This window comes from Dendronephthya gigantea, unplaced genomic scaffold (assembly GCF_004324835.1).
Source record: "Dendronephthya gigantea isolate DGI-Jeju-01 unplaced genomic scaffold, DenGig_1.0 000013F, whole genome shotgun sequence".
Classification (NCBI taxonomy): Eukaryota; Metazoa; Cnidaria; class Anthozoa; order Malacalcyonacea; family Nephtheidae; genus Dendronephthya; species Dendronephthya gigantea.
This window is the reverse complement of record NW_021163023.1, coordinates 2,647,739-2,668,185: the sequence shown is the minus strand read 5'-3', so window position 1 is coordinate 2,668,185 and position 20,447 is coordinate 2,647,739. Positions and strand designations below refer to the sequence as shown.

The 20,447-nt window shown below is 37.1% G+C and overlaps 4 protein-coding genes across 4 annotated transcripts; 2 read left to right on the top strand and 2 right to left on the bottom strand.

Moving 5' to 3' along the window:
• The first annotated feature begins 428 nt into the window (after positions 1-428).
• Positions 429-2,328, top strand: LOC114519223 (ATP synthase mitochondrial F1 complex assembly factor 2-like). The gene is made up of 8 exons (XM_028539315.1): positions 429-550; positions 678-722; positions 806-951; positions 1,060-1,157; positions 1,327-1,407; positions 1,500-1,609; positions 1,719-1,834; positions 2,054-2,328. The coding sequence occupies exons 1-8, from the start codon at positions 448-450 to the stop codon at positions 2,180-2,182; spliced, it is 828 nt and encodes a 275-aa protein (XP_028395116.1). The 5' UTR covers positions 429-447; the 3' UTR covers positions 2,183-2,328.
• A 449-nt stretch (positions 2,329-2,777) lies between these two features.
• Positions 2,778-5,636, bottom strand: LOC114519221 (dynein regulatory complex subunit 3-like). The gene is made up of 10 exons (XM_028539313.1): positions 5,419-5,636; positions 5,152-5,268; positions 4,782-4,948; positions 4,386-4,652; positions 4,150-4,262; positions 3,887-4,061; positions 3,609-3,811; positions 3,277-3,400; positions 3,048-3,125; positions 2,778-2,955 (listed from the first exon to the last, which is right to left on the bottom strand). Exons 1-10 carry the CDS (start codon positions 5,576-5,578, stop codon positions 2,791-2,793), a joined length of 1,569 nt encoding a protein of 522 aa, XP_028395114.1. The 5' UTR covers positions 5,579-5,636; the 3' UTR covers positions 2,778-2,790.
• A 112-nt stretch (positions 5,637-5,748) lies between these two features.
• On the top strand, positions 5,749-14,965 carry LOC114519318 (formin-like protein 3). The gene is made up of 27 exons (XM_028539436.1): positions 5,749-6,421; positions 7,987-8,045; positions 8,263-8,346; positions 8,582-8,757; positions 8,920-9,097; positions 9,433-9,483; positions 9,599-9,697; positions 9,782-9,928; positions 10,105-10,221; positions 10,335-10,466; positions 10,564-10,590; positions 10,810-10,854; positions 10,932-11,000; positions 11,097-11,220; positions 11,333-11,475; positions 11,569-11,680; positions 11,768-11,827; positions 11,937-12,064; positions 12,181-12,249; positions 12,357-12,443; positions 12,541-12,609; positions 12,910-12,990; positions 13,148-13,274; positions 13,370-13,470; positions 13,710-13,874; positions 13,994-14,224; positions 14,693-14,965. The coding sequence occupies exons 1-26, from the start codon at positions 6,244-6,246 to the stop codon at positions 14,192-14,194; spliced, it is 2,829 nt and encodes a 942-aa protein (XP_028395237.1). The 5' UTR covers positions 5,749-6,243; the 3' UTR covers positions 14,195-14,224; positions 14,693-14,965.
• Positions 14,377-20,317, bottom strand: LOC114519319 (conserved oligomeric Golgi complex subunit 7-like). The gene is made up of 22 exons (XM_028539437.1): positions 20,022-20,317; positions 19,838-19,882; positions 19,499-19,554; positions 19,251-19,335; positions 19,084-19,173; positions 18,932-19,000; positions 18,823-18,858; positions 18,625-18,745; positions 18,468-18,550; positions 18,079-18,348; positions 17,776-17,827; positions 17,583-17,707; positions 17,429-17,503; positions 17,250-17,315; positions 17,013-17,154; positions 16,713-16,910; positions 16,462-16,586; positions 16,291-16,380; positions 15,976-16,084; positions 15,650-15,787; positions 15,364-15,454; positions 14,377-14,612 (listed from the first exon to the last, which is right to left on the bottom strand). Exons 1-22 carry the CDS (start codon positions 20,112-20,114, stop codon positions 14,534-14,536), a joined length of 2,238 nt encoding a protein of 745 aa, XP_028395238.1. The 5' UTR covers positions 20,115-20,317; the 3' UTR covers positions 14,377-14,533.
• Positions 20,318-20,447: the final 130 nt, after the last annotated feature.

Below are 20,447 nucleotides of genomic sequence, written 5' to 3'. Positions count from 1 at the left end.
TTGGGATTTTTTTGGGATTTATTTCTCAAATAGTAATCTCGGGATTTTTTTAGGGATTTTTGGGAAAGGGAAGTTTGGAATTTGGGAAAAGATGTTTTCGTTAAATTGACAAATAAACATGTTAAAAATCTAAGGTAAATTCATACTTGCGGCAAAAACGCTACTCAAAGTCACTCAATAAAGACTATTTGTCCTATTTGTACAATCGGTTATGCAGAGAAGTACCGCTTTTGAAACGCAAACTGACCGGACTGGGTACTAGGGTGCGCCAAGGCTGAGGACTGGGGTCGAAATTAAAATCTCGGGATTTTAGGGGGAATCTCGGGATATTTCAGGCGCTTACTTGGGATTTTTACAAAATTACAGTTGGCAACACTGCCACTTGCTTTTACATACATGAAGTATTATATCGAAAGGGAAAAATTTCATTTTTCATCTTTTTCCAAAATGTCTTCAGTTCTTTTCAGAGGATTTTCTCTTTGCTTGAAGCGTTCTCTGAAGCCACAACAAGTCTCGAACTGTTGCAGAAGACATTTGTCGTCTTTTAGAGGTATGAATTTAAATCCTTTGTTCAAATTCTCAAATTTCCCACAGCCTCACAATTCATTTCCTTTCACAATGGCATGTAATGGTGCCGTGTTTCCTGCAAGTTTTTCTGAAATGTTTTCTTTATTTAGATAGAAAAAGGTTTTATAATAAAGTTGATGTTGTTGAGACAAAAAGTAAGCGTAAATCATGATATTAAATCAGTCTCAATCTTGGACAGTAAAAAATTCTGAAGTTTTTGTTATTGCTAAATATTTAGATGGTTATCAGATAACCCTTGACAATAAAACAGTTAAGACACCACATGGGCAGCATCTCTGTGTTCCTTACCAACCATTGGCTGCGGCATTATCGGTAGAGTGGGACGCTCAGGAAGAAGTAATAAAACCTGAATTCATGCATTTGGTATGCAACTCTATCTTACATCCTTTGCAAGAGATTTTATAATCTTTGTAGCTCTTCTCATGGCAGTCTAAAACTAATTTTGAATAATTGCACTTTGCTGTTGTTTAGACTGCATTGACGAACACAGTGATAGATGATCCACTTGGCAAGAAAATAGAATCACGTGTGCATGAAATTCTGGAGTACTTACTGACAGATACTGTATGGTGAGTTGTTTAGTTTTCACATTACTCTGCAAGAGGAGAGAGCAAGGGGAAAGGACCGTGGCCCAGTAGTTTTCAGAGCTAGGGTCCTAAATCTCTTGCAAGTAATTAGCTGGAGATGACTGTTGATTGTCAGGAATATCTGACAAAAAGATTATCATAATTTTTTCAGTTTTCTATCAGATGAACCGGAGGAGTTGTTTGCTCTACAGAAACAAGAATGGGGTCCTTTGTGGTCGTGGTTTGATAATAGGTGAATAATACTTATATCCAAAGTTATCTTAGACAAAAGACCAACTTGCAAGTGAAACACTAACACCATATTTTTGTTTCATTTTCTCACAGATTTAATGTATCACTTTCCCCTACGAGTTCATTGTTGGTTGAAATTTCTCCTCAATTGAGAGACACAATGCAAGATTACATTACCTCATTTAACAAGTGGTCACTAACAGGTATATCTCATATAATATTCCCAGCTGTGTCATCTCAATGATGTGTGCCTTATAACCCGCTGAAACATCTTGGTGTTAGTTCATCTTATTTCACTAAATGTTTTCCTAGGTTTTGAATATGCAGTTGAATCAGCAAAGTCGCTTGTGATAGCATGTGCTTTAGCTGAGAAAGAAATCTCGGTGGAAAAAGCTGCCTCCCTCTCAAGACTTGAAGTAGAATTTCAGGTACCAGTAAATCTCGTGTAAATCTCGTACCCCCCCCTTGTAAATCTCGTACCCCCCCCCTTGTAAATCTTGTTAAATTTGTACATAAAAGTAATCCCTTCGAAAATCGATCTGCAAGAATAAAATCTGTATTTCATACAACAGTGCATTGGTCAAGATCTTGTCAAATATTAAGGGCAGTAGGTCTCCTATCATAAATATTTACCATTTTTTATGCAGATACAGAAATGGGGAAATGTTGAATGGGCGCATGAGGTTGATCTCATGGATCTACGAAGTCGTCTGGCTGCAGCAACCTTGTTCTTCCATCTCACCAGTGGCAGTACTCTGGATAGTTACAAAGATTGATTCACAACAGGTTTTTATATCGTTGTGTTAACAAAGTTTTGTTGCATGAATGACGTATGTACATTTCTTCGTGACATTCCCAACTTCATGTTGTGGTCGGTTTTGTTCATAAAATGACTCAAAGACAAATTGGATAGTCGGTAGAATAACAGTGGTGGCATGGCAATATGTCCAAGTTTAAACTCACACTGGGATTGAATCCAAGATATCAATGCAGAATCACTGTATCATAATTATTAAGATAGTTGAAAAAGACAAAGGTGAAGTGATAACTGTTACAAGTTATTGCATTCACTGCATGTTTGCAACTCAGAAAAGACATTCAGATCTGATAGATTTACATGATATTGTTATATATCAAACCCAACTTGATAACCCCTAAAAATGGCCAAATCCAATTCAGGATAATTTGATTATCAACATAGTCAACAGTTGGCAATATATAAAATTATATTTACATCTAAAAATATGAAATTATATCTTAATCATATAGCCAAGGGTAACAACTTTTTACAATGACAAATACTAATGAATTAATCAGGATATTTTATTTACAAACAGTGTGAATACAACAGCTTCTCAAATGTCATCTTGTATCCACCAATCATTCAAGTCATTCCACCAATATCATAGCTATCTATTTCATCTCGAAAATGGTCAGTGAGGTTGTTGATTTCTCCCACACGTTTGCGATTTCGTGTTATTTCCTCCGTGTGGATTTTTTCAACGAGTGACTGTATATGTTGATTGGCTCTTGTGATTATCTCATCCTCCTGGGTAAGAAAAAGTTGCCTTCAATCTCACAGAACTTCACAATTGTCTTAATCAACAAAAAGCTTTGTATTAGCCATTGTCTTAACCATACCTTGTTGTCAATCTTTGACAATCTTGCTTCGTGGGATGAACTTACAGCACCCATTACTGTGTCTTTATCAACAAAAAGCTGTGAAGAAAAGAACAACAGAAGATATACAGTGGCTTTCTTAACCCGTTAACAATGAAACTGTCTGGCATTGTGAAACATATTAAAACTATCTGGCCATGCAAGGATCTTGGGCTCAACTATGCTGTCACTCTATCACAGTATCACTTACCATCCTAACGTCATCTGGTAGGTCATCTGCCAGTTCATTCTTCATTAGTTTTTCCAACGTGAGGACTGCAATGTCTTGTAGTTTCTCATTGTGTGTTTGTTCCAATTCTCTCATTTGTGTCATAGTATGCATGGTTAAGCAATCACAACCTGTACTGTATATCATGTCCTTTATCTACTGGGCTCTTATGTGATCTGATGTCTACCCTTTTTTTCTGCCTTCACTTGCATTTGGTGTTTTAATATGAGTATTAGGTGACACTAATATCCCCCCACATTTCATATACTTTTGCACTAAACAATGGGTACGAAAAGCAATAATTAAAAGGATATTGTGCACGAATTTGCTCCAAGAATCCAGCATACATATCAGCTAAATTTCTCTCAAAATCTTTGATGGTTTCCTCCAGTTGATCAACCAGCTGTAGTTCCAGACCCATCAAAGTGTCCCATACAACCATAATTTCATCACTCAATTCATTCATCAACCGTTCAATGATGAAGTTCTCATTCAGATTTGCAATTTCTTGTAGAACCTATTACAATCCAAGTATTCTGTTAGAGATGATCCACCCGGTTACCATCCTATTTTCCGATACCCTGTAGCTCACCTTCTTTTTGTACTCGGAGTAATCATTAATACATTCAACTCCTTCATTTTTATTCTCCTCTCTTGCTTCATTGATACTATCAGTGAATGATTTTATCTCCTCCTCTCTCTTCTCATGTTCTTTCAAACCTAAATCAAACATTCCTTGGCACAGACCTAGGAATTTTTCTTCATATCTATATATGCATTTGCAGTTAAGAAAAATAAAAGCTTCTTGGACAAGCAATGAGAGAGTTTGTTGTGATTGTGTTCACAAAAAGATACATTTTTGTGATGTCTTCGACACCAGGTAGAGCTGAGAGTTTCGATGATTCTGGGTCATCATTCATCATACTGTCAAATAATTTTCTTCCATCCATATCTTCCACATATGCAGCCTATATTCAAATACAAGTTATTTGTAGGGACTGCATTATCTTATGTAACACATTCATGGCTGCTCATATTGGGTGCTATTTATTTATCGTGTTAAAATAAATGGACAAGGAATGGACATCTACCTTATGCAGTTTTCTTTTGGCTTCTTCCTCCTGTTTTTCGTCGAGTGCTTTCTGTGCCAACGTCTCGTTATGAACAATCTCTTCAATTGCATACCGATACTGCTCTAGTGCAGTCTCTTTGCTGGATGCATCGATCAAACGAAAATCAAGGTAGACAAGATACGAGAGATGGGCAATTATATACGGACGGTAGTTCTGGTCTTGACAAAATGGATTGCCACTTAGATTGAGTGTCCGTAAGCTTTTGAAATTTCTAAGGTAGACAACCTAAATGCGAATATGTTGATAATTAGAATACTGAATCTCAAATCAATGGATCTAAACCAGTTTCTTATATATTGCCATAATATTCTGGCAGAAAGCTTGAATCACAGCTAAATTCTACTATGTACATACATTTTCAAGTCCTTTGATATTATTATTGCCAATTGACAGGACATGAAGGTTTACCAGGGTGTCCATGTTCTCAATTCTGGTTATTCTGTTATTGAACAAGGTCAGATCACGTAATTTGACCAGAGTGTCGAGACCCTCGATAACTTCAATGTTGTTAAACGATAAATCTATAGAATGCAAAGTTTTATGTGAGATTATCATATCTCTAATCTTAATCCTATATCTAATCCTATCACAAATCTAAATCATTTCTTCAATCTTAATCTGGTATCTAATCCTTATCTAATCCTAATCTGATCTCAACTTATATACAAACAATGTATACAAATCTAACTGTAATTGATGGTGAATATTCTGGTCCAGTACTTACCAAGCCATTCAAGGTTGACAAGTTTATCCAACCCTTCAATCTTTTCAATGATGTTATTGTCCATTTGAAGTTTTGTCAATGACACAAAGTTCCACATATTGTCCACCTTGAGAATATCTGAAAATGCAATCTCATGATTAGGCTATTTAAAGTCCTCCAAAAAGAGCCTGTAACCTTGCAATTCCAGTGCAATGCAAGTGCCCCACCTCTACTAACATTTCGCGTAAAAACATGTTAAATTTTACTTAAAAACAAAGCAGTATTTACTTCTGTAATCGAGTCTCAGTGCAAGAACTGTATCGAAATCGATTCCTTCTTGCTTTGCGATGCGTCCAGCTTCTCCTTTCGGTCCTTGTTCCTCCACAGCATCTTTGAGCATCTGCTCGTCGATCACCGACGGCTCTATGGTGTCGTACAAGCGACTCATGGTGAAAAAAACCCAGAAAAAAATCGAGTTTTCTGTGAAAGTTTTTAAAGTCTTTCTTTTGTTTTATACGATGTCTTGACAACAAGATTGGAGATGAAGTGAGCCCACATTCTTGTATGAGGTAGATACGTCATGTAGTGCTTTGTATGAAGTTTGCCTTTGGTGTTTTTTTCTGGAATTGTGAATATGTTTTGGTACCATCAAGACACCATAAAGAATGGTCACCAAATTCATCAAACTGTGATTGGAATGTGTGGTGCGTGGAAAAAATGGCTGAGGTCATTTTTGACGATGATTACAACCACTTGGTATGTTAAACATTTTATGGTATTCAATAATGTTTTTTAAGTTGTCAAAACCTCTTCACAACTGATGTTTCAAGCAAACATAAAGAGTACAAATCTTAGGTATTTTGGTAGCCAATTCTTGGTGTAATTATCATGAAAATATGGTACAGTTTGTACGAAATAAAGTCGATAGCACTGTATGCAAATTAAAGTGAGTCGAGTATTTCCGTGCAACGCTGTTGTGTGAACGGTGCAAATAACATTGTTTACGATCAGGCGTCTGGAAAATTCGCTGGTAATCTGAGAGTGGCATAATTTGTTGTGTACTAAAGTGACTCAATATTACACACCTTATGCTGTGGACGAGACGACTGAGGTATGGCGTCTGATCATAGTGCTAGCAATCGTGTTAGCACTTTCCAGAGAAGAAACGCAGAAAATGGTCATGCGACTTTATCACAACGACTAAGTCGTGCTGAATACGATGAACTTCGAGGAAATGGCACAAACGAACAAGGCAGTGATAAGATTTCTGGACCATTTGAAGGAAATTCAGGTACATATTGAAAGAGGCTTTAAGTTTATATATTATTATATATACAGGCGAGCTTATTTGATTATTCAATAGAAAGGCTTATTGTAGTAATATGCTTTCATATTTTATGCTTAATAAAAGTGCATCAATGATATATTAACACAATAATACACGATTATTGCATAAGTATATTCAATGTTATGTTTGGAGAAAGTCCTTTGGAATATTCACGAAGAAATTCAAAGAAAAACACGTGCTGCCAGGCTCAAAGTTAAAACGGCTTGATCTGATAGTGATGAATATGTCAAAACTGAAAGTTGAATATGTCATAACAAGTAAAGCTTCTTTTCAGATGCATTGAGTTTTGTTTGAACACGAAGCAAGACGACTCGCAAATATACAATATTCGAGATTTGCGCGGTTCTCTTTCAAATTATCAGCTTCGACGGCCATCAGGAATGCCATTAGCTTTGTTTAGGCCGATTGTAGATAAACACCTTGACAGAAGACAATACTAAAAGATTTAAGCGCGGTGTCAAGGGTTAAATTTTCAATAACACAATTATTTTTCAGTTTAATATATGCTATATGGCTTTTGTACAGACGACTTGCTGTTCAATCGAAACATATTGTATTGGTTAACATTTGATATTACTTGTTGAGTTTCGAGAAGGCCCTAGCGATTATGTAAAGACGTTTACTCAAGCATAAACGAAATTCAGTTATAATTTTACCCATTTTAGAATTATTTTTCAATTAAATGGTTATTTTTTCTCCGTTCGCGTGACCCACTTGTGTTTAAACTTTAAAGCTATTGTCTCAATTAATTATTTTCTATTCAGCCCATGTAACAAATTTGTATATTACATTCTTATAAAAACATAATACCACAATATCTCGCTACCAAAAGCGAATCTAGATATTTCTTGCACAAAACGAGAACGCGTAGGCTTCTACTAGGCGAGAATTCAAAGACAACTACACAAACTTTGACTTTCTTGGTTTTATTTTCATTATAAACACAAAACAAATTCCTGTTACAAAACCATATTTTGAATGTTACAATTTCCGTTTTCTTTGTGTTCGAACCGTTTGTGTTCTCTTTAAATACCAAATTCCTGGTTTTTAGAGAAACGTTTCCTAGGATTTGTACATTAATTCTCACCTCAAATTGAAATTATTTAAAAAAAGGCAATATGGTGTGAATTTTCGATAAAGTGTTACATCATTTATTCTTGATATTGAAAATTAAATACATGTAAGATTGAATACTAATATTAGTTTATCTGCATAAGTAATATTTAAGTCATCTTAAAAACAAATTAAGGTTTTCCCAGGCTTATACAGTTATTGTCCATGTCCTGGGTATCTTTCTCAAACTGTTCTCCAATGCATGATTCTTGGGGAGATGGTTTGACCACAGTAGTTTGACCACAGTGGTTTGACTCTTCTGGGACAAAATTCAGTATTAATTTTACAGCCTAGTGGTAGTGTGGGAAGAGAGACAGGTGTCACCCAAGTCCTAACCTCCAACTCCTATTATTAGTATATGTCGTTGATATTGAAATATTTGTTATATATTTCAGGTGCTGATGAGAGCATGCCAAATGAAGGGGAAATTGAAAAAAGATTTGAAAACTTGCTGGTATGTTCCAATGATTCTGATGCAAGACAGGGGATGTGAATAAATTCTGGTTTTAGAACCTCTTTGACAAACAAGCACATTTAGCAACTATATCTGAAAATGTCTGCAATGAATTTAGTCATAGTGCCAGCTGCTCCATAGTCATATACAACATATTTTGTGAATTTCTGCAGTTAATTTTATCACATGCTGATGCATTTCCTTGTCTTCCAAAAAGGAAAAATTGACCCTTGATCCAGACCAGGTAACTGATTTGCAAAGACACCCAATTCAACACAAATGGAAATTGATTCAAGCAAAGGTGGGTCTCCATTTCAACTATTGACCTAAAATTTATATAAGATACCTTTTTTGCAATAAGATTGGGGTTGCAGTTATCAGCTTAATAAAGGATATCTCCAGTTTAAGATTAAGAGTTAAAGATTAGGGTGAAGGATTATGATTTAAGGATCAGATTTCAGAGATTAAGGATAAGGAGATTGGGATTTAGGTTGGGATGGAAGATTGTAAAAATTTATTGTTGATTTTATTTTTAGGAAATGGTTGAACCAAAACATTCCTCTCAATTCTATGTCAGTCAGTTACAAAGACACATGGATGAGGCACTTCAACAACATACAAAACCGCCCAAGAAGTTGATCAAAGATCTTGAACCAAAGGAAGTTATATTGAGATCACTGGAGGTGGATGTGAGAACACATCCAAATACAACGTAAGTTTCTTTCAACTTTCAACAATCTCTTGGTTTAGTTTCATGGTTTGACATCACCACATTGACTGGGCTGTCTGTCCATGGTAGGACCCAGTCCTTAAAGATCTAGTCCAGAAATACTAGGTCTCTGGAGATCCTGTATCAATACATTCTTTGTTTTAGCTGGTTACGTGAGTTCCTGGATGAACCATACAATGGTCACCAAGTGTTGATTGACTTCATGTCGTTCTTACACAAGAATCCACCACCTCCTCCTCTGTCACAGGATCAGGAACAAAAGAAAAGCCAAAAAAGCTCAAAATCTGGTAAAAGAAGAAAGAAAGTGATGGCTAGGAGTCATGTAAGAACCAAATGATAAGTTTCAAATGAAAAATCAACCGTTTTGCCAACAAGATGTGTTTCCAACGGACTCAGAGTTCCAGGGACTCATTCTTGTCAAAAATGTTTTCAGCATCATTTAGTGGCTGCGAAGTTGTCATTCACAACTTGTAAAATAAGACATCAATAAGTTTTCCCAACAATTTCTGACCAGGATGGTTGGGTTAGCAGCCTTGTAGCTGGTTTCCAAACTGCCGTTCAAAACTCGTGAAATACCAGTGCGATCTATGGAGCTTGCTGACCAGTGTGGTCTCTTACAACTCAATTATTTATGATTCTCTGATGTTTTTTTCAAAGGCTGATGAACACATGTGTTTGATGTGTATCAAAGCGTTGATGAGAAATAAGGTACTGTATTAGGATCGTGTGTTCTCGTTGTACGGTGACTAAGGTCGGGTGTAGAACGGCTGTCAACGGCGATCACATTTTGCTGAAATAATTCTTCATTTTCTCTCCCAATTAGTTTGGTCTTAAGTCAGTGCTAGCCGTGAAAGACACGCTGGTGTACGTGGTTATGTGTTTACAAATTGACAATATAAAGACAAAGATCCTGGCGATTAAGGTAATGAATAATATGTTTTAGTTGGTGGTCGAGTGGCTAAACATTCAAATCTTAGCAAACCTGAGTTATTCTTCATATCTCCAGCTTCTCTATGCTGCTTGTGTAAACGACAAGTATCATCATTTGGTTATTCAAGCTCTCGAGTATTACCGCACGGCGACGAAGGAACTGCAAATGTTTTCTACGTTGGTGGACTTTCTCTATCAAGAACCAGTGCAGCCTGGTTTGCAGGTAACCTTTTTTACTTGTCTAGGTGAGATGTTGTTTGGTACGGTATTATAGATGGTGCTGTGTGGTACATGGTTTGCCGTGATTGCTGTGGTAAAGTTAGGTTTGGTGTGGTGTGGTGTGGTATGGTATAGGTCTGTGCGATATAGCTATATAATACAATCTATCGTCTTATTCAGGCAGTAACCATGGCATTATTAAACGCGGTGGTGAATAACTCGCCTTCGTACAACGATCGAGTTTTCCATCAGCAGCAAATCGTTGTCGCAGGTTTCAGTGAACAACGTCTGGAGAAGGTTAGTTGCTTCAGATGAATTTATCATTAATTGTTGGGATCGATGAAGTAGAGGAGTTCTGTCTTGTTTTGTAATGGCAGAGAACGTCAATCTGTTCTTTTCATCTTCATTAGAGCCTGGAGGATTTAGACGCGGCCCCGGTGAGGGATGAACTGAGGATATGGAAGGAGAATTATGTGAACATACAGGACCTCATGGACGAATATGGACAACTGAAGGAAAGATCCCAACTTTTGAGGGACGAGGTGGGGTAAATTCATTTGTCCAGCGAGCTCATGATGCATCAACTAAGATCTTTGGTTATTAAACTGACTGTTCTTATTCCTCATTGAATTTTTATAGGTTGATCTCTTGTCAGGAAAGCTTGAGGTATGTTATTGAAATATGCCGTTGCAAGTTTCCAGCCTGAAATAACAAATAACAACAAGTTTCTAGCATTGTACCCTAAACGTTGTCCGCAATGGCCGAGTTTCGGCTTTATTTGAATCAAGCGCAAGGATTCCCAGCCCAGTAATGATGATTTCCACAGCAATGGTAACATGTAGTAGACTTCGCTTTTCCTAAAACCTCTTCTCTCTGCACACACAGGATATACAACGAGAGAAGAATGAAATAGAAAGACAGAAGAAAGAGGTTTGTTTTCAATTAACACCATCTTTGTCTACGTTCTGTTGTTGGTCCTAAATCTCTTTACCATTTCCATTTTCTAGTTTGAAGAAAAAGCAGAAAACTTCCAATTTCGTGCTACGGAGTTACAAACGGAGCTTGAGAAAATACTGGTAAGGAAGCGCACTTTGAATCAACCAACATTTTGAAGGAACAGTGGATAAAATATCTGCTAAAATCTGCAATCTGATGAAAATTTCCTCTTGTAGAAAAGTCCAAATAAAGAAGGCATCAATACTTCATTATTGGAACCACTGAATGCAGACCTGCCACCACCCCCACCGCCCGCTCCTCCACCACCCCCCGGAGGACCACCACCACCTCCATTTCCAGGTAAGACTTGGGGAAGATCCTCAGTGGGAGGAGGGAGCGTTATGTGTGAAGAATGGATGGCTGTATTGTAATGGAGAAGTATTTGTTTATCTCGTATCTGTTTGTTTACCAGGTGGAGCTGTCCCTCCTCCTCCTCCACCGGGATTCACAGGTTCATTGAACGCCGGGGGACCTAAACGCAAGGTCATGAGCAAGAAGAAATTGCCCATGTTAAACTGGGCGCCGGTTACTAACACACAGAAGACGATATTTGAGGTAATGTCCGATAATGTCCATAGATGCACGTTATGAAACTCCATACTGTTAGTCTAGTTTAGTTTTCACAATCTCTGTTCTGTATCCTCACAGTCTATGGATGACGAGAAGCTCGCTGTTCAACTAAATCTCAACGATTTCGAAGCAATGTTTGAATTGAAGACGAATGAAATGAGCGAGGAAGTCAGGCTTAAGAAGGAAGCTGGTATAAAAACAAACAAACTAAATGAGACTTCCATTATTTAAACTGGATTCCTCTTTTATTAATTCTGACTTGTTTGAAAATTTTTAGCTTTAAAAAGACTAGCAGAACAAATAACAATCATCGAGACGAATAGAGCTAGAAATTTGGGTAGGTTTTGGAGTACTTAAGTTAAAGAGGAATACGATACGATCCAGTCCATATTGTTGATCCAGGTAGAATGCCGAATGTGTTCTAATATTTCGGCAATATTTTTTAGTTATTGCAAAAAGAAGGATCGGATTCTCACCGAAGCACATCAAACAACACATTGATAACAGCGATATTTCTGAATTGAGTTCAGAATTTGCTGAACTGCTTTTGAAGTTTATCCCAACGAAAGAAGAGGTAACACTAAAGCCTTCATCTTTAAGATTTCACCGTTAGTTCCACGTATATTCGTGTCACATATATACACAAACTGTTGGAGTTCTTGAAATTCTCACTATGTTTTAAAACATCAGTTGGCAGGTCTTTCCAAACACGCAGATGATTACGACAAACTCGCCGAAGCTGAGCAGTTTATGTTTGAAGTAAGTTCCAAAGAGGTTTGCTGTATTTTAAGACAAACAAGAGAAGTTCTTAACTATACAAATAAATCAAATGAGTTACGTTTGTGCTACGTTTTCTTTTTTAAAAGTTGGCAAAAGTGAAACGCTACGAAGCTAAGCTGAGTATCTTGGCATTTGTTGGTGTGTTTGATGAAATAATGTCATCAGTTGTACCGGTAAGTACAAGACACATGGTATATCGTTTATAACTACCTTTCTGTCTTAGATTGAGATATTTGTTGGTAAAGTTTTATTTGTCTTGTTTTTGTTTAGAAAATCGATGCTGTGATGAGAGCATCTTTGAGTATTTTGAATAGTAAAAAACTGAGAAAGATATTCGAGGTATGAATGTCAGCAACACAGGATATGCAAGTTTTTTGTTTGGTGTCAAGGTCTTCATGAAATCAAATTTCTGGTCCATTCCATGAGCAATCGCAAGGACCACTTCACGCCGTTCATTGCCAGCTGTTGCATGTCCAGATGATGATGATGCTCATTGACTCGGCACATCAAAGCAGTCGCATCCTGCTTTATAACTGCTCTGAATCCCCTCTTATTTTCCCTGTCAGTTGATCCATCCTTGAGAAGGCGATGTTAATTATCAAATCATCTCAACGGAACTCCTATTTATGTATTTTGTAGATTATCCTCGCCTTTGGTAACTACATGAACGGCACAAGAAAAAAAGTCGCAGCCGGATTTAAGCTTGAATCACTTTACAAGGTCAGTCGAGTGCATGATAAATACTAAAGAACCTTTATCCAAGCCGCACTATACTGCTTTGTATAAGCAAGCCTGTGTTGCCCCAAGAGGTTTAAGTCATAGCGCAGTAGCGAAACATAATCAGAATATCATTTCCCTTTTATTTTCATTGTTTCAGCTTCCTGATGTGAGATCAACAGATCGTAAAATGTCGCTTCTCAATTTTGTCGTCAACACGGTGAAAACACACTTTCCGGAACTACACTCCTTTGCTCAAGCACTTGATTTGGAAGACGCTACTCAAGGTATATTTATAGTTTCCGTAAAAACAAAGAACTTTCAGCAGTTCTGTGAATGCTTGCAACGACGTTTTGTAAAACAAACTATTTCCCATTCTCAGTGTCCAAGCAAACGTTGAACAACGATATTCAGAGCTTGAAGAAAGGAATTGACCTGACCAAGAAAGAAAGAGATAAACAACCTGAGAATTTTGTTCTATTTGTATCCTTTTTAGGACAAAATTTCTACTGAATTACCTCCATATTTAGAGCGTGTTTTGTTCAAGAGGATGCACACAAGTGCAGGAAATGAACACAAAGTTTTTGCAAGATTTTTTCGCTTATCTTAGGGCATCAAAAAGAGCATATTTTATGAGATAGAGCACTCTTTCAACAGGCTGAATTATGCCACTTTACCAACTATAGACAGCGTGTATGTTTCTTTCCTTAAGATTTCCTTAGAGTTTTTACAATCGAGCTTTTGGTAAAGTTCAAAAAGTGAGCGAAAAATATCGTAAGATGGAAGAAAAATATACAGCGGCTTGTGAAATGTTTGGGGAAGATGGTAAAAAGATTGAACCTTCTGAATTCTTCAAATACTTCCAAGATTTCATAATGATGTACTTTGTAAGTATGTGTTTCTACATGTGAACCGACAGAGGTTTAGTTTTTGTTGGCGAGTTGCAAATGACGACGAGTTTGTAGCTAAGATTGCCCATTGATTATATTTCGTGTTTTCATTTCAGAAAGCGGAAAACGAGAACGAGGAACGAAAGAAGCAAGCGGAAGCACAGCGTCAGGCTGAGATCATGATGAGAAATCAAAAGAATAAAGCGAAAACGCTGCCGTCCATCGAGAAGGCCTGGAACTACACTCACGATTCAGATGCTTATGATGACGAAGACGATGATGACGATTCCTCGTCGGGGGGTTCCGACTCCTCGTGAGAGATGTTTCGTGTTAGGCGGCTATTTAAGGTATGACATGGATAATACTTTACATCAAAATACAAGTAATCTATGGTCGATAAAATTGTGTAAAATTGGCCCAAACTTTACCCGACAACTGGTTGAAGCAACCATAGATAAGTTAAATCATGTAGCTATTAAAACAATGTAGAATATCGTATAAAAGCGTATAATTCATTCCGGTTTGTTTATTCAAACGACAAGTCCGTATTATGCTTTCCAACTCCCTGCATCTCTTGGTTTAAAACAAGTCCTTCGTACATTTATTCATTAAATAATTATAGTCTCTCAATGGTAGTCTTCCTATCCAGTCGTGTGCTATCTTTTGCTTCTCATTGCAATCAAAGCATTCTTGATCTTGTTTTCTACGCAAAGATCTGCCGCTAAGATGTGAAATCTGTGGATAAAATAAAAGTTATTTAAATTGTGGGCCTATTTCGCCAACTTTAGTATCAAACTATTGTTTTAACTTTTTAGATTATGCGTAATATTATTTAACAACGTGGAAAGGATGACTTGGCGAGCGTCGTGAAACGAAGCGAGGGGTGGAAAGGTAAAACGAAGGACCCAGGATTCAAGTGTGATTTTCTGTAAGAACCGAAAACATTTTCTGACTAAAAACACATTTTTGATCAAAAATTCGTACGTACGCATCAGATTTTTAAGGTATTTTTCTTGTACATAGAATTGAATCGATATTTTGTATATTTTGACAAGTGGGTAAGAAAATATAACAACCAGTGAATTGGGTATAATTTTGCCTCTTGGTATAACATTCGTGAATGGGATTGTTGATGCGAGATATTCTCCTTATTTGGGTGTCAGACACTAGCGACCAATGCACAGTCGTTTGAGTCTGATCTTAACACAAGAATGACTCCAGTTTGACTCACACCTGGATCGGGGCGAATGAGCATTTAAGGCGCTGTGTTACACTATGCAACTTTCCTTGCAACTTGCAATGCAATTATATAATTTTGAGGGATGCTAATTTCTAAAGAGTGTTCGAAATGCTAAGAAAACGTTAGCAGACCGTAAGAAATGTTTGTATTTGACAACTTTAGATGCCTCAGAATTAGAATTGCATTCCAAGTTGCAAGGAAGGTTGCATGGTGTAACAGCGCTAGATCAAACAAAATTATACTCACTCGTCTTGCTCAGCCTTGAGTAACTTATTAACGTTCATTATAACTTCGCTTGGCCGTACTTCCAAAGCTTCTAAGATGTTAAACAAATATTCTGCGGAGAAAAAGCAGTATGTTTGTTAAAGCAGGGCAGTCCAGGAAATGCGACAGAGCTAGTTCACAGTTTAAAGGTGAAAAGATTCAGTCGTGATTCAAATGAAGGCAGGTAAGTTTATTTGTTAAGAGTATTATCTTTAAATCTCGCTGCTCTGGTTATATAGTGTTAATGTATTCTTTATTATCATCTTACCTATATCTGCAACGAGTTGTTTACTTGCGAAGACGGTTAACTCTGGTATTCGTAAGATACTTTCAACATACGTGTGCATTGTTGCCTGGGCAACAGAGCTCAACCACTTCGAGGCAGGGTCTTGCTCTTCGCTTGTATCTATGAAATAGTTCACGATGTTAAATGGATATAAACTAATGATATTATTGTACTGGCACTTGCTCTCTTTTGCGTTGTTTTCTCTGCTGCATATTCGCGGAGTTTATTATAGGTAGGAGCTAGAGTGAAAGTTGTGTCTCTGGGGAGAGGGGCATGGATACATGGACCAGGGTGGAGACCTCGTTTACCTCGAGAAAATTGTAGTTTGCCAACTTGAAGCGCTGTTTCTAAAGCTGGATTATCTTGAACCATGAACAATTCCAGTTGATGCGGGAGAGTTAGAAGATAGTCACCGACCTACACCAGAGGTAATAATGATGGTTATACTGTGGAGCGTGTGTTAGGAGGGTGCATGAGAAGTGGGGGAGGAATCTCAACCCTGGGGAGTAGGGGGGAAGTCTCGTAGGGAATCCCTGTAATTGAGGCAGGGGAGTGGGGGGTAACACGGAGAGTACCCCTGAATGTAGAGGGTCTTAGAAAAGGACCAGAGTCTTGTGGATTACCTCCGTAATGTAGCCCTGTGGTGATAGACTGAACGTTGGAATATCAGCACTCAGCGAGTCGCCTGTGTCTGACGTTGTTCTAGACCACACCTGTGATTAGAGAAGAAGCAGAGTGTTGATGAAAACAACGTGGAATCATCAGAAGACTAGCATGATCTGAGCGCTTCTCACCTGAAGAGACGACATAGAATTGATCTTACACTTCAGAGGTAAGAAAGCCACGTCGAATGCCAAATGATGCACTTTGTTATTCAAGTCTTCAATCTCTCTGACGATATTGTCAATTACCCCAGCACCTACAAAGATCTTTTTTGTTTATTACCAGGAGATTGTGGCAGACAAACTCTCAGACAAAGAAGGTAATCCCAATTATTAAAATTGATAAAATTGAAATCAACTTTTATCATGGCTGAATTACCAACCATTTTCAATATTATTGATGAACTCCACCAAGCTGCCAAATTCTAGCGGACTTTCCTTTTGAAGGTAATTGTAACCATTAAATAGTTCAGCGACAGTTTTACTGTCCTTGTGATCGGTTTTCAACCATTTTTCACTCGAAGCAGTCACAGTTTTTAGCAGACTTGCTTTAAACTCTTGTATTTTTAGCAGCAAATCACCTTTGCAAAGGGAAAGAGAAATTTGTTTTGAATCTTTTGTTGAACCTTCGTCTTTACAATTAACCGCTGTAGGCCGCTCAAAGTTGTGATGAAAAAGTTTACCGCAAACTTGGATAAGATTTGAAGCATATTGAAAACTAGTCCAGTCTTCTTTGACTTGATCGGAAACCTTATCCAAGCGAAGATCATTTCTAATGTTCTTGATAATATTCTTAACTTTCTGTAGATATCCTGAGAAGAAGATCTATGAAAATATAAACACGACGAGTATAGTTACAGTACAAGAGATCTCCATAATTATTTATACATTACTTCTCTAGTATACTGCCATCTTTTTACCTCTAAGGACTGTACCAGTTGGCACGACCCTAAACCATCCGTCAGGGCGACACAGAACTCGAGTGCCTGCAAAATATGTTATTGGATAAACTGTAGTGTTTACCTCAGTTCTATCTAACAATGATTGCATTTAGTAGCAAAAGCACAGCTCAAGAAATCTTTGTCATTTTCTGACTAACCATTTCGGCGAAGAGAAACACTTTTCCAACGGACTCTGATAATGCATCCACAGTTTCAAGAAAGCTTTCTCCACTCTTGGAAATACAAATGCAATGTAACACTTCATTTTCTAGGAAGTTCTCAGGGCAAATAATGAATTGAGTTTTATCATACCAGTTGAATGGAGTTCAAATTCTCCGTAAGAAATCCAGTTTGCAGAGCAGTGTAATCCAGGAGATATGGTGTATAGGGTGAGTATATTGCATTGACTAACGATACGGCAGCCTCAGCGTAGTCCTCTGAAAAACAAAGAGAATTAACATTGTTTGTTTGAAATATTTTATTCATATAGTTTGAGATGAACTACCTTTGAGATCTGCAAATGAACTTTGTAATGCCTTTGAGAATCTCAAGGTCACCTATGAAAGGAGAGAAAGGTATTATGAATGATGGTTTTTTCATCAGGTTGCCATATTTGAAATCAAATTGTGGTTCTCAGCATCACCAAAACCATTTTCGTACCGTAGTCATAGTTACTACCACTCCATCAAAACCATTGCCTACTATCAATACCATCTAGTAGCATAGTCGAAACCATGGTCATAACTAGTCCAGTGACCACAGTATTCAGCCACAACAACCAGACAACATTATATTTGATACTACTAACTTGTTTTAGATCAATCAACTGTTGCAATGGGTAGGCTTCATCCCTTACAAACTCTTTCACACACACAGAAAATGGTGGTTCAAGATGGTTGAGAGTTTGACTCATTAGGAGACAGAGAACTATTCCAGGATTTCCAAAAACCTGGCTACACCAAGTAAGTTCTGAATGCCAAGTTGAAAGTAGACTGTTGTAAAACACTGATAACCAATCCAACATCGTCTGGCTGGGATCTTCTTCCTGGATATCTTTCCACGATTGAAGTAACTTGCTCTGAAGGTTAAGACAAGCAATTAGTATTATTGATTTGTTTATATTAATTTTCCTCCAAGACATCAGGAAAACAAGCTAGGGCATTTTGAACTACAGTGAAACATACAAGTGTACTTCACCTTGTGACAGCGAATGTAGTAGTTTTTCAACTGATCAAGTCTGTCAATATCGTGAAAAATTTGAAAATATTCTTGACTTTCTTCTACAAGAAAATTCCAAATAAATGGTTTTAAATCCTGTTTAGGTGAAGTTGTATATCAAGGAATTAATACACACCTAAGGAATGACTGTTAAATGCAGACACTAATTTTGGACTCAAAAGAGCTTCTAGTTTATTCTTCAAACCCTCCAGTAATTTGTGTCGTTCATTGTAATCTGGTACGTCATGAAGTACAACCTAAAATGTGGAGGAACAATTAATATTGAACTCGATTCAAACCCAATTACCAGTATACTCAACATTATTTGACTCACCAAACTTTTATGCATCCCAACTAATTTCTTAGCAATCTAAAAACAGACAAAAACAACTTTAATAAAATAGCAGTGTGCATTGTAATCATGGGTGAAGAATTGTACAAACCTCTCTGTAGTTCCCTGATAGGAAAACTTTATCAACATCAGCTGAGAGTGTTGTCCAGTTGTCAGCTTCCTAGAACAAATGGTCGAATGGTTGTAGAAACCTTCTGGGACATATTGAATAAAACACTAGTTTACTTGGCTTCAAACAAATACCTGTAAAGCATGTGAAGCTGATTGTATTCTCGACTTCACTTCATCTAAATCTAACAGCATTTTCATAGATTCTGATGTGTTTTGCTCAACCTGAAACAATTGGGAAAGAAGTGTTACTTTGGTAATCAATCACAGTTCTGGTGTTTGTTGAATCAAGACAAAAATACCGCTTTAATATCATCTTTAACAAGTCTCATTTGTTCTTTTAACAAGGTTGCTTCCTGTCGTATAACTTCAAGCTCCCTCAAAACTCTGGAAGACGAATTTAAAACCAAGTAAATAAAGGCAATTCATTGTGTACTGTATATTGTATTCTATTGATAAATGTGAGCTTGAATATTAAGTATGAGCTTGAGTTTGTAACTGATGTTCAGTACCATTGGTTGAATAATTACTTTAAGTGACAGATGATCACCTTGGCATATTATTGAGAGATTGAGTACTGGTTTCCTCCAGAGCATTATTCACCTCCTATAAACAATGGGTTGTACAGATTGAGGTTACAGCCAACCAAGCCATTATGTGGCAATAGTGACTGACATATAATGCCATGTAAGATCAGTGACTATCATTGCATGCAACAAACATTGTCGCAAGTTATAATGCAGGACTTATTTACATAATCAGATAATCAAGATAATTAGTAGGTAATTAGTAGATAATCAAGGTAACTGATTTCTGAACCACCTTGATCTACTGTCAACATACAGGTACAATTAGTCTACTCATGGCGAAGTATCTGAAGCATCCTTACTTGAATAAATAGTTGTAATTTCATGACTAAGCCTGAAGCATGAGCCTAAAAATTATGATAAAATTACATCCCTTTCAGCTCCTGTATCAGTCGATGACGTGGAAAATGTTATCAAAATGATACAAGTCATACAACAAAGGCTAAAAGGTCAATATTTGAGTAAATATAAAAGATATATACGAACGTCCAGTTCAGTCTTTTCATCTTTTCGTTTTAATGCTGCATTCACCCATTGTTTAGCGTCGAAATTTTCATCGGAAAATTTGGAGAAATCCATTGTGATATTAATAAATCACCGTAAATGGTGCACCTGAAGAACAGCAGTAGAAGCGTATATTTAACCTGGTAAGTACTTTAAGTCCACTTTTAGTAAAAAAATATAGCCGTATGTATAAGCTACATACTCTTATAATGTCATTATTGAAGATAATCGTTGTTTATTTGTAAACAAACCAATTCGAAGACCCTTCGATCGCCATGTTTTTGTTTACTAGTACCCAGGTTCATTCTCGTATGCGTGATGATGTCAGCTCTGGGGCAACCATTATGCTAACAACAACGAAACATCGGTTTTGCGAGAAAAATTCAAAGGCATTAAACGTAAATTTGC

Excerpts from the sequence above, each read along its gene's own strand:
- LOC114519318 (XM_028539436.1), top strand. The coding sequence starts at position 6,244 with ATGGCGTCTGATCATAGTGCTAGCAATCGTGTTAGCACTTTCCAGAGA. Across the intron at positions 6,422-7,986 it reads ACCATTTGAAGGAAATTCAG|GTGCTGATGAGAGCATGCCA; the intron begins GTACATATTGAA and ends TATATATTTCAG. Across the intron at positions 13,875-13,993 it reads ATTTCATAATGATGTACTTT|AAAGCGGAAAACGAGAACGA; the intron begins GTAAGTATGTGT and ends TTTTCATTTCAG.
- LOC114519221 (XM_028539313.1), bottom strand. The coding sequence starts at position 5,578 with ATGAGTCGCTTGTACGACACCATAGAGCCGTCGGTGATCGACGAGCAG. Across the intron at positions 3,812-3,886 it reads ACTCCGAGTACAAAAAGAAG|GTTCTACAAGAAATTGCAAA; the intron begins GTGAGCTACAGG and ends GGATTGTAATAG. Across the intron at positions 3,126-3,276 it reads TACCAGATGACGTTAGGATG|CTTTTTGTTGATAAAGACAC; the intron begins GTAAGTGATACT and ends TTTTCTTCACAG.
- LOC114519223 (XM_028539315.1), top strand. The coding sequence starts at position 448 with ATGTCTTCAGTTCTTTTCAGAGGATTTTCTCTTTGCTTGAAGCGTTCT. Across the intron at positions 551-677 it reads ACATTTGTCGTCTTTTAGAG|ATAGAAAAAGGTTTTATAAT; the intron begins GTATGAATTTAA and ends TTCTTTATTTAG. Across the intron at positions 1,835-2,053 it reads GACTTGAAGTAGAATTTCAG|ATACAGAAATGGGGAAATGT; the intron begins GTACCAGTAAAT and ends TTTTTTATGCAG.
- LOC114519319 (XM_028539437.1), bottom strand. The coding sequence starts at position 20,114 with ATGGATTTCTCCAAATTTTCCGATGAAAATTTCGACGCTAAACAATGG. Across the intron at positions 18,859-18,931 it reads TATCAGGGAACTACAGAGAG|ATTGCTAAGAAATTAGTTGG; the intron begins GTTTGTACAATT and ends GTCTGTTTTTAG. Across the intron at positions 17,708-17,775 it reads TTCATTTGCAGATCTCAAAG|AGGACTACGCTGAGGCTGCC; the intron begins GTAGTTCATCTC and ends TTTGTTTTTCAG.